The sequence below is a fragment of the Babylonia areolata genome, chromosome 21, assembly GCF_041734735.1.
Source record: "Babylonia areolata isolate BAREFJ2019XMU chromosome 21, ASM4173473v1, whole genome shotgun sequence".
Taxonomy (NCBI): Eukaryota; Metazoa; Mollusca; class Gastropoda; order Neogastropoda; family Buccinidae; genus Babylonia; species Babylonia areolata.
In genome coordinates this window covers 14,324,737-14,337,768 of record NC_134896.1, presented here as the reverse complement: position 1 = coordinate 14,337,768, position 13,032 = coordinate 14,324,737, and the positions used below count along the sequence as shown (strand labels likewise).

At 41.3% G+C, this 13,032-nt stretch overlaps 1 protein-coding gene across 3 annotated transcripts in view; it reads left to right on the top strand.

The window, feature by feature from the left end:
* The window catches only part of LOC143296724 (dynein axonemal heavy chain 6-like), a 147,432-nt gene that overhangs the window by 72,511 nt on the left and 61,889 nt on the right, over nt 1-13,032 (top strand). For all 3 annotated transcript variants that reach the window (XM_076608782.1, XM_076608783.1, XM_076608781.1), the window contains 5 exons: nt 663-751; nt 5,242-5,461; nt 8,226-8,396; nt 8,768-8,932; nt 11,335-11,424. In XM_076608782.1, the coding sequence (XP_076464897.1) occupies nt 663-751; nt 5,242-5,461; nt 8,226-8,396; nt 8,768-8,932; nt 11,335-11,424 (735 nt within the window). The remainder of the gene's footprint in view (nt 1-662; nt 752-5,241; nt 5,462-8,225; nt 8,397-8,767; nt 8,933-11,334; nt 11,425-13,032) is intronic.

The following is a 13,032-nucleotide window of genomic DNA, read 5'->3' as shown; positions in this document are numbered from 1 at the left end:
TGTTTTATAATGATAATGATGTTGCCCTTCACTGACTGCAGGATACAAGTTGGTAACATGATTGTTTTATAATGATAATGATGTTGGTCTTCACTGACTGCAGGATACAAGTTGATGACATGATTGTTTTAAAATGATAATGATGTTGCCCTTCACTGACTGCAGGATACAAGTTGATAACATGATTGTTTTAAAATGATAATGATGTTGCCCTTCACTGACTGCAGGATATAAGTTGATAACATGATTATTTTATAATGATGATGATGTTGGCCTTCACTGACTGCAGGACATAAGCTGATAACATGATTATTTTATAATGATGATGATGTTGCCCTTCACTGACTGCAGGATACAAGTTGATAACATGATTTTTGTTTTATAATGATAATGATGTTGTCCTTCACTGATCGCAGGATATGTTGATAACATGATTGTTTTATAATGACAATGATGTTGCCCTTCACTGACTGCAGGATATAAGTTGATAACATGATTGTTTTATAATGATAATGATGTTGCCCTTCACTGACTGCAGGATATAAGTTGATAACATGATTATTTTATAATGATGATGATGTTGGCCTTCACTGACTGCAGGATACAAGTTGATAACATGATTGTTTTATAATGATAATGATGTTGGCCTTCACTGACTGCAGGATATCCTGGACGTGAACATTGTGGCAGCCTGTGGCCCCACGGGAGGGGGGCGCAACCCCATCAGTCCTCGACTGCTGAAAAATTTCTGGTGTGTATCTTTTTCTTTTTGGTGTTCACTGTGATGCGGATGTTGATTAATCTGTGTTGGTTTTTTTTTTGTTTTTTTTTTTGCTGCCCCATCATCTTCACCATTTCAGTGGCATTACTCCCACACTGTTCATTTAGATTCCCCCATACACGACCACACCCGGGTTCGTCCGTCACAGTTCCAGCGTCGGCAGTCCACAGGGAACCATCGATGTTAGGTCGCCAGGAGGCCACACACCAGAGGAGACCCTGCACTGCTGCTGAGTCACTTCGGTGGTGTTCAGTGGTGCCTGATCTGATTTAACGTACTTAGGACACCACCTACTAAGCCCTCTATAATCTGTGTATTTGTTTTTTGTCTTCTTTCTCTGTTTCACCAGATGGTTTGTTGGTTTGGAACAAATGACATCTGTGAATCTGTTAATTGAATAAGATCTCTGGATATCAGAAAAAAAAAAGAAAAAAAGTGCAGGTGCTTTGATATCTACTTAACAAAAGAACAAAAATAGAAAGGGTCTGTGGTATATTCAGTTCATTTGCTTTTTTTTTTCTTTTTTAGTTAGGGGTGGGCGGTAGACTTTTTGTTTGTTTTGCAGACCAGAACAGATGGTAAACTGATGTTTACCAAGTATAATGATCTGGATTTATGGATGATACTTTTTAGATTTTTCTTTTTACTCTTGCTTCGTAATCTTGCTTATCATTTTCCATTGTTATTTTGCTCCTTTTTTATTTATAGACCTGTCATCAGATGATACTTTTCAGATTTTCTTTATCTTTATAATTATAATCATTTATATAATTTATAGTTGTCAGTTCACGTGTTTTTATTTTTTTTATAGACCCGTCTGATTGTGGTAAGTATTTTGCCTGTTGTCAACAAAGTGGATCACACATTGCTTGCCACAAGCATGGGATAATAAGCAGTTCCCGTGTTCAGCATGCACTGAATTCGTTGAAAAGAACCCGTTGCAACCAAGACATCTCTTAGTTTTCGTCACAGACCAGTCAGTCTGTGTTCAGTAAACAACCTTAACCCTTTCAGTGATGTAAGGATTACAGCTTGTGCAGCCTTCCACATGTGGGAGGTTTAAGCAGTTGTCATAAGTTAATTTAAGAAAAGCTAAAAGAATTAATTTGCCTAGATCATTCGCTTATTGCCTCACCTTTCAATGTTTACAATGATCGTTATAGATATCATTGTCAGGGTCTAAAACACTGTTTGCCTAGCGCCTTACCTTTCTGTTTACAATGATCGTTATATATATCATTTTCAGGATCAAAAACACTGCATGCCTCACCTTTCAATGTTTACAATGATTGTTATATTTATCATTGTCAGGATAAAAAACACTGCTTGCCTAGCGCCTTACCTTTCTGTTTACAATGATCGTTATATTTATCATTGTCAGGATCAAAAACACTACTAGTCTCACCTTTCAATGTTTACAATGATTGTTATATATATCATTGTCAGGATCAAAAACACTGCTTGCCACACCTTTCAATGTTTACAATGATTGTTATATATATCATTGTCAGGATCAAAAACACTGCTTGCCACACCTTTCAATGTTTACAATGATCATTATATATATCATTGTCAGGATCAAAAACACTGCTTGCCACACCTTTCAGTGTTTACAATGATTGTTATATATATCATTGTCAGGATAAAAAACACTGCTTGCCACACCTTTCAATGTTTACAATGATTGTTATATTTATCATTGTCAGGGTCGAAAACACTACTAGTCACACCTTTCAATGTTTACAATGATCGTTATATTTATCATTGTCATGATCAAAAACACTGCTTGCCTCACCTTTCAGTGCTTACAATGATCATTATATATATCATTGTCAGCATCAAAAACACTGCTTGCCACACCTTTCAGTGTTTACAATGATCGTTGTATATATCATTGTCAGGATCAAAAACACTGCTTGCCACACTTTTCAATGTTTACAATGATTGTTATATATATCATTGTCAGGATCAAAAACACTGCTTGCCACATCTTTCAGTTTTTACAATGATTGTTCTAAATATCATTGTCATGATCAAAAACACTGCTTGCCACACCTTTCAGTGTTTACAATGATCGTTATATATATCATCGTCAGGATAAAAAACACTGCTTGCCACACCTTTCAGTGTTTACAATGATCGTTGTATATATCATTGTCAGGATCAAAAACACTGCTTGCCACACTTTTCAATGTTTACAATGATTGTTATATTTATCATTGTCAGGGTCGAAAACACTACTAGTCACACCTTTCAATGTTTACAATGACCGTTATATTTATCATTGTCATGATCAAAAACACTGCTTGCTTCACCTTTCAATGTTTACAATGATTGCTCTAAATATCATTGTCATGATCAAAAACACTGCTTGCTTCACCTTTCAATGTTTACAATGATCGTTATATATATCATTGTCAGCATCAAAAACACTGCTTGCCACACCTTTCAGTGTTTACAGTGATCATTCTAGATAGTATTGTCAGGATCAAAAACACTGTATACATCTCAGATCAGTTTGTTTTATACTTGCTGAATTGTGAAATATGATTATCTTACTATAATCATAATCAAAACTTGTAAAAAGTGCTAATTTTTTTTTTTTTTACCATGCCCAATACCTTGTCATTAAGTTGCCTGGAAGTTTATCAAGAGTCAAGTCTCTTTGCAGATTGTTTACACTTTGTTGAAAGACAGAAAAACCAGTTTGACACATTCAGATTCAATGTAAGAGCACTGCTTGGTTGTCAGCATGAAAATATGCAAACTGGTGGCAGAGGGGAATGATTTCAACCACTGTCGAGACAATGCATGTCAGTTTGAAAACATTTGTGATTTGTTTTTTTCAGACTTGTATGGTTGTGTGTTTCTTTGTCCATGTTCTTCTGCCTTTATCTGGCATGTACCTCAGCTATACACAGACCTCAGAATGTTCACATCGTTTCCATTGAGGCTTCCTTTTGCTGTGATTCATTTATCATTCATTTTACCCATCGCTCCTGGTAGAGCATAGGCCATCGACGACCCCTCGCCATCGCACTCTGTTCTGGGCTGTTCTGGCCATTCCAGTCCAGTTGGTCCCTTGCTGCTTCAGCTCTGCCTCGGTATCTCGCTTGCTGTGATAAGAAGAGTTAATTTTCATTTAAAGGTTGCACTTTCGCATGTGCCATTGGATCTCACCTGGTTCCTTTTTGCATTTTACACGTTTTATAAATATTGTAGCTGCTTGTGCTCAGATTTCTTTCAGATGTTAAACAGTGTTTCATTATTTTAGCAAAACTGAAAAAAATAGAGTGAGACTTGAGAGAACTGGTTAGACTTGATATCCATAAAAAAATCTGTCAATCTGCAAGTGGTTTTATAGCAGCACATATGACACAAGCTTGATATATAAAGTGAGACTGTTATTGCATCATTGTGCATGAGTGGATGTGTGTGGAGTTTACGCATTCTCAGAACTTGTGTACTGATTATCGTGTGTGTTTTGTTTTCCAGTTTCAAAGCCCTTTTTGTTTTTAATGTTAATTTATGTAGAATTGGAGTCAAGGTCTAGATATCACGACAGTAAAGATTATCGTCTTTGGACCAAAGTAATTGGGCTTTGGGGATGAAATTATCAAACAAATGATGTCAAAAAAACTAAAACTAGTTGATATAAGTTGTTTTTTTTCAATGGAGACTTGCTGAGGGGAATCTGCTTGCAGTCTTTTCATATAAACTGCTGACTAGAACAGTACATTTTGGGTAGTATACTGCCAGTTGCTGATTTTCTCTTACATTTAATGATGTACGGTTTCCATGTATGTACTGGTAACAAAATATTATGGAATGTAGTGTCCTTTGCTAATATCCATCAAACTTTGTATGAAAAAGGATCCTTATCCCTCTGCAAAATGTACAAAGAATTCTGCTATTTGTGAAATAATAATGATGAGAATAATGATAATAATAATGATAATGATAGTAAAAATAATAGTACATTTATACAGCGCTTTTGAACATCTCAAATCACTTTACAATATTATGTCAGTCAGACACAAGCCACACAAGGACACACACACAAACATGCACATCTACAATACAGCTTGGTGTAGATATGTTATAACTGTTGCAACAATGATGTGACTCACACGAAGTTCAAAGCGCTGACCACGAGAACCAATTTTCCATGCCACAGGATGGAAAAGGGGTATTCTCTGCTGTGCGATTTTCCAGGCTCCAGGGATGAAGGGTAAGATTCCTGTAAACTGGAAAACTGTACTGCAGGAATGAAAGAGTCAAGCCCAATAGAAAGGGTCTAATTTCCTTCTTGAGGAGGGTGGGGGGGTCGATCTTGACTATCCACAACTGACCCTTTGAGACTAGCCCAGAATGACCCTGGGGTAAAATCCAGCAGGGGGTGGTGGTAGTTTGAGGCTGTCACACTGGTAAAACCTTTTCCCCACTGTGCCACTGTGCAGCACGCTGGCCCTGCCCCAGCCGTCGACGCGGTCACTGCAGCACATCTACCAGGTGCAGCTGGGCCGGTTCTTCCAGGAAGGGGAGTTCATGCCGGAGGTGCTGGAGTGCCTCTTCCCTCTGGTGTCCGCCGCCATCGCCGTCTACTACCGCATGGGAGCCGCCATGCTGCCCACACCCACCAAGTCCCACTACACCTTCAACATCAGGGACCTGTCCAAGGTGGGTCAGAGGGGGATCAATATAAGGTTAACTCGCTCCGGATGAAGGGCCATGATCGAGGCACTACTGTTTACAACTGTTTCAGACGAAGGAGCCCGATCGGGGCTTTACGTAGTTTTGAATTTTTGGAGTGGTACCTAATTTGCATATTGACATTTTAGGCTAAGAATATCTTAACTGACCTTTCCACTCTCCACTGCGACCAATAAATGCAAAGTGTGTTGCTGTGCTCACGAGCAGGAGAGTTATTTTCGCAGTGACCGGTTCACTTGAACAGTGCATGTCAACAATGGCGTCTGACACAGTTTCTTCTTGAGTCACAAGACAGACAACAGAATTAGATGAAGGGGCCCTGTCAGGGCTATATGACATTGTGAATTTAATCTGTTTCAAACTCTGTGTGCTGTCCTGGATTTGTTTACAAGTCACCACGTGTGCTATTTCGAACTGAAAAGTATGGATACTTTCATTATCTCACTGTATGATAGCATAAGAAGGGAGGAAGTTTGATATTTTGTCCCCAATTAAATCATTACGTTACTGATCAATTTGAAAGTTTTCAGTTCATAATTTCAGACATTTGTTTTTTGCGGATTTTATTTCTTACCCATTTTCTGTTGGAAAATCCAGGGGAACTAACCTGCAGGACTGAGTGAATTATTGTTAAGGTTAAAGGTGCCATAGCCTTTCACAGTGTTAGGGGCAGTGAATTCATATCCACTGTGTCTAGGGCTTGGCACAGGAAGTTTGGGGCCCAGTCCTCTCCTTCAGTATAAATGGGATAAAAAAAAAAATGGTATGAGTCTCAGGGTATATCAGAATGAAATCAGGGAAAATTTGATTTATTTTTCAGATGCATTGCATGAAGAAGACATGATAATGGTTCAGGTTGTGGGGGTAACGGTGGATTGGTTTCTTTCCATAATCTGAAGATGAACACGGATGATCATAGGGAGGGTCTGCAGACCTGCGTTCATGGTGGACCTTTCGGTGCTTGCAGAGCAGAAGTAGGCCATGACGCCATGGGCAGCCCACCAACATAACTCGCTTTTCTGAGTTTGCACTGCCTGTGTTCAGACAACTTTTCAGCGGTTTGATAATGAATCAGTTCAAACGTGTAATGGCAAAAATGTGACAAGAAACATGCTCACCATAAACATAGAAGACTAAAGCAAATAATGGGTGTGATCATAAAACCAAATGTATCTTGTAAATGTGTAAAAATAGTCACCAAAAATGTTCAAAATCCTTTCGTCAGAACAGCGATTTCCACGATGACGTTTTAGTCTTTTGGTTATCCAGAAGAAACAGGAAATGGAGACAGGCATGCTCACACGGTTCTTGCTAAAAATAACCGGGGAACGACACGAAAATCAGACGAAATTGGGTCTGCAAACTCTCCCTAGTACTGTTGCTGTGAACTAGACTGTTTAAGATGATGGTGGATTGGGTTGTGTGTGATGATGGTGTTGGATGGGGTTTTCCATGACTGGATGAGGGAGGATGACAATGTTGCTGTGGATCAGGTTGTACTGTACTATATTTAGTTGTTACTGTTACATTTTATCACAATAGATCTCTCTTTATGATGATGATGATAATAATAATAATGATAATAATGTTTATTTGCATAGTGCCTGATCAAATGATTTTGCTCTATGCACTTTATAATTACAATAGTTACTATTATATATATATATATATATTTATATATATATGTGTGTATAATTATTATATATATTGTATTTATATATCATCCATCGAAACATGCAGGTTGGTCCAACATTATGACAAGACATTGCATTAAAAGTACATACTAAACTCAGTGTCCATAGTAAACAAAGAAAAACCAATAGGAACACCTAAAACCAACCACATACATCACAATGCCCAAACAATACAAAACCAAACTAAAATAAATCAGTCCCACCCCATTTTTACCCCGCCATGTAGGCAGCCATACGCCATTTTTGGGGATGTGCATGCTGGGTATGTTCTTGTTTCCATTACCCACCGAACGCTGACATGGATTACAGGATCTTTAACATGGGTATTTGATCTTCTGTTTGCGAATACACACGAATGGGGGTTCAGGTACTAGCAGGTCTGCTCATAATTATGTTGACCTGGAAGATCGGAAAAATCTCCATTCTGCACCCACCAGGCGCTGTTGCCAAGATTCGAACCTGGGACCCTCAGATTGAAAGTCCAATGCTTTAACCACTCGGCTGTTGCACCCGTTAAGAGATCAATTAAAAGCAGTTGTAAACAGATGAATCTTGATGTTGGTTCTGAAGCTGGAAATGGACTGGGAATGTTTTAATTCATATGGCAAGGAGTTCCACTGGACATCAGTGGTGAATGCAAAGGATCTTTGACTAAAGGACTTAGTCATGACAGAGGGAATTTGGAGAATATGACTGTCTGATGATGAACGTAGTTGTCTTGATGGGATGTAAACAGTGAGGAGATCAGAAACATAGTCAGGTGAAGAACCAGAGAAAGGGCAAAAGCAATGTGTGGAGAGTTTATATTCAGTCCTGGAACTGTATCAGCAACCAGTGGAGTTGCTTCAGAGGAGGCTGAATATGGGAGAGCGCAATACAATGCAAAGCACAACAGTGCAATGCAGTGCAGTGTAATGCAGCGCTTCGCAACACAACACAACACAACGCAGTGCAAGCAACACAGTACAGTACAATACAGTACAACACGACACAGTAAACACCCATGGTCACAGACAGACGTGGTCATGTGTCACCAGGTGATCCAGGGCCTGCTGCAGGCCAACGAGGCTGTTGTGGTGGGGAAGGAAAACTGCGCTCAGCTCTTTGCCCACGAGGCCACCCGCATCTTCCACGACCGTCTGGTCAGCTCTCAGGACCGCCGCACCTTCTTTGAGATTCTGTCCGACAACCTGCATGACTACTTCAAGGTGGGTGAATCTGTCTTGGTGTTGTCACGTTCAGGCTTTTTTGTGCTTTGCTTTTTTTTTCGGGGGGGGGGGGGGGGGGGGGGGGGTTTGGTGGTAAATGTGAAAACGCATCCATCGGATTAAAAAAAACTTTTTTTTTTTTTTTTAATGAACAAACATGGAGAAGACACAGCAACACCAGGAATACTTTAGATATGCACAGATAACATCAAGAATGACGCTGGTTTTTTTGTTGCTGTTGGAGTGGGGAGAAAGGTAGCAGAATGGTCAAGATGCTTATCTGCCAATATAGGCGGACGCGTTACCTCCAGGCCATCACTCCACTGTATTGGATTGCTCAGTACAAGTATGGCTTGTGGTGTGGACGTTAGGTGCGGTGGAGCGCAGACAAGCTGATGCAGGAAGCGATCCTGTTTGGCGATTTCTTCGACATGGAGGAGACGTCAGCACAGCGCATCTACCGACCCATGATCGACCAGGCCAAACTGACCCGCGTTCTGGAGGACTACTACATGAGATACAACCTGGGGGAGGAGGTATGCTGCCTGTGTGTCACTGTGAAACTGTCTCTGTATATACCTGTTCAGTGGTGTATGTGTGCATCAGTTTTTTTGATAGATAATCATTATTATTATTATAATTATTCATACTTGTATAGTGTCTGTGTTTGGTCAGAGACCAGATACCAAGCGCTTTACAGACACAGAGTCATTTGCACAACAGGCTGCCTACCTGGATAGAACTGACTGACAGCTGCCTTTAGCTGCTCATCATTCATTTCCCATGTTGTTCAGTAAGGCTTTAGTCACACACAAACACACACACCTGTATTAGTTCTGTGTTTGCATATATTGGCATGCAACATTGCAGAATGTCCATGATTTGTATTCGTACATAATTACGTATCAGTGGGTGGACATTGTGATTGGATCATATCTGGATGGATTGAGAGAAGTGAAAAACAGTATATGTAACAAAAAGAAAAGAAACCCCAAAACAAATCAGTTTTCTCCAGAAGAACCACACAAGTTGTTGCTGTATGAAAAGAGGGTTTGATGTTTCCCTCACAGAGTGTCTACAGACTGGCAGTGTGGCAAGGGGCAGAATCCATTTCAAAAAGTGAGCAGTCAGAGATAAGGAAGCAGCCACATTCCTTTAGAAAGGGTGTGAAAATAACGTAATTTGACAGCAGGGTACAGTAACGCACCTCTGAAGATGGTGAACGTTCTGGAGCAACTGTCTTTAGACTTGAGATTTTACTGGTTATAGTTCAGAGGCATAGAAGCGCCATGTCGTGTTTGGCTTAAGGCTGACTGTCTTTGTTATGAAGTAATAATTATGATAAATGTATATATATATAGTGCTAAATCTTGTACAGAAACAAATCAAAAAACTTTCACAACCACCTTTCACACTCATGCATAATTTTGAAACAAGGGAATGAAAGGCAAAAATTATAAATATATGTAGATAGAAGGGTTGAGAAACTATCGATGGAGAGAGGGGGAGAGAGAGAGGGGGGCTATTTTGAAAAGATGTAGGTTGTAAGGTCAGACTTGAAAAAGCCGAGTGCAGGGATTCAATGAAGTGAAATCATGAAAGACTGGACTCAGTGAAGTGAAATCATGAAAGACTGGACTCAGTGAAGTGAAATCATGAAAGACTGGACTCAATGAAGTGAAATCATGAAAGACTGGACTCAATGAAGTGAAATCATGAAAGACTGGACTCATTGAAGTGAAATCATGAAAGACTGGACTCAATGAAGTGAAATCATGAAAGACTGGACTCATTGAAGTGAAATCATGAAAGACTGGACTCAATGAAGTGAAATCATGAAAGACTGGACTCATTGAAGTGAAATCATGAAAGACTGGACTCAATGAAGTGAAATCATGAAAGACTGGACTCAATGAAGTGAAATCATGAAAGACTGGACTCAATGAAGTGAAATCATGAAAGACTGGAAAGACTGGACTCAGTGAAGTGAAATCATGAAAGACTGGACTCAGTGAAGTGAAATCATGAAAGACTGGAAAGACTGGACTCAGTGAAGTGAAATCATGAAAGACTGGACTCAGTGAAGTGAAATCATGAAAGACTGGACTCATTGAAGTGAAATCATGAAGTACCCCCACCCCCCAAAAAAGAAAGAAAAAGAAATGTTGTCATACTGTAAATTGTTGTTGTTGTTTCGATTTGTTGTTTTTTGTCACAAGAGAAGTCGCAGTATTTCTTAGTCTGGAATTCCAAGGGAGAGCACATTGTCTTCCGCAGTCAGCACCACTGTTCACTTTTTTATTTCTGTTTCCATGTACCAGTATTTATTTGCTTAACATGCCATAGTGGGGTCTTGTTTGGAGATTGTGCTTGTTCCAGAGATGACTGTTGTGTTGCTGAAGATGTTGTACATGTGCTGTGTTGTACATGTGCTGTGTTGTTCATGTGCTGTGTTGTGTATGTGCTGTGTTGTACATGTGCTGTGTTGTACAGGTGTTGTACGTGTGCTGTGTTGTACGTGTGCTGTGTTGTACATGTGTTGTTCATGTGTTGTGTTATGTATGTGCTGTGTTGTACAAGAGTGTGTGTTGTACGTGTGCTGCATTTTTCATGTGTTGTGTATGTGCTGTGTTGTACAAGTGCTGTGTTGTACATGTGTTGTATGTGCGCTGTGTTGTACATGTGTTGTACGTGTGTTGTGTTGTTGATGTGCTGTGTTGTACATGTGCTGTGTTGTACATGTGTTGTGTTGTACATGTGCTGTGTTGTTCATGTGTTGTGTTTTGTATGTGCTGTGTTGTACATGTGCTGTGTTGTACATGTGTTGTGTTGTACATGTGCTGTGTTGTACATGTGTTGTGTTGTACGTGTGCTGTGTTGTTCGTGTGCTGTGTTGTGTATGTGCTGTGTTGTACATGTGCCATGCTGTGTGTTGCAGTCCAACCAGCTGGTGTTTTTCCGGGACGCTGTGGAGCATGTGGTGCGAGCTGCCCGTGTCTTCAGGCAGCCAGGGGGACACCTTCTGCTTGTGAGACTGCTGTGGGGGCCTTCTGTCTCTCTCTCTCTCTGGCTTCCTTATGTTGGCTGTTCTTAACTCACTCAGTACGGCCAGTCCTCTCTTCTCCTCTACACAGACTCCTCGGATGTCCAGTGGGTGTCTGAATGACCCAACCTTTAGCTTCCGTCGTCAGAATTGTGGTATTCTTTGTCAACATTCACGTCTTCAGTATAAGAGCCTTCCGCTTGCAGTATTTTGATGATGGTAATTGGGGTGAAACGCTGTTAACGTCGTCTCTTTCGCCGTTCGTATGGAAAGAGTTAATCTGTTTGCAGCTTAGAGAGGAACTGGCCCACCCCTCCTTCCCCAAGCCCCTTCCCTCCAGCACTCACACTCTGCTGTTACAGAATGCTTAACACATCAAGTTATTCATATGGAAACCTTTTACAATAATAATTATTATCTTTTACAAGTTTTTCTACCACACACACCACTTAACCACATTAACTATTATATGTCCGAACGCAGTGACGCCTCCTTGAGCTACTGAAACTGAAACTGAATTAACTGTTATAGGCAGTGAAGGAAGACTTCAGACTTCAGACTTTATTATGCCCTCAGTGAATAAGGAAAATTTCCTTGCAAGCATGTAAAAACACAAAATGCAAGCACAAAGACATATCTGCACGTGCCCCACCCACTTTCCCCCTGCACTCACAAACTATACATACAACACACTCACTGGCGCACATGCACATACACATACATGTACTTGCAAGCCCCCCCCTACCCCCCATCCTCAACACACACACACACACACATTCTTGTGCACAATGCTATCATGCCAAATTACCACTTGAACAAAATGCTAGCCACTTTAAATTCTGTGAAGTTTTAAAAGAAAACATGCAAAACAAACAACACCAGACAATGGACATGAATGCACACACTCACGCACACACTCACGCACATGCACTCATGTCTTAACTCATTGAGGGAGACAGAGAGGGTGAGTGAGGGAGAGAGAGAGGGGGAGTGAGGGAGGGGGTGAGGAGTGAGGGAGACAGAGAGGGGGAGTGAGGGAGACAGAGAGGGGGAGTGAGGGAGACAGAGAGGGGGAGTGAGGGAGACAGAGGGTGAGTGAGGGAGACAGAGAGGGGGAGTGAGGGAGACAGAGAGGGGGAGTGAGGGAGACAGAGGGCGAGTGAGGGAGAGGGGGAGTGAGGGAGAGAGAGATGGCGAGTGAGGGAGACAGAGGGTGAGTGAGGGAGACAGAGAGGGGGAGTGAGGGAGACAGAGAGGGTGAGTGAGGGAGACAGAGGGGGGAGTGAGGGAGACAGAGAGGGGGAGTGAGGGAGACAGAGAGGGGGAGTGAGGGAGACAGAGAGGGACAGAGAGGGGGAGTGAGGGAGACAGAGAGGGGGAGTGAGGGAGACAGAGAGGGGGAGTGAGGGAGACAGAGAGGGGGAGTGAGGGAGACAGAGAGGGGAGACAGAGAGGGGGAGTGAGGGAGACAGAGAGGGGGAGTGAGGGAGACAGAGAGGGGAGACAGAGAGGGGGAGTGAGGGAGACAGAGAGGGGGACTGAGGGAGAGAGAGGGGGAGTGAGGGAGACAGAGATGGGGAGTGAGGAGTGAGG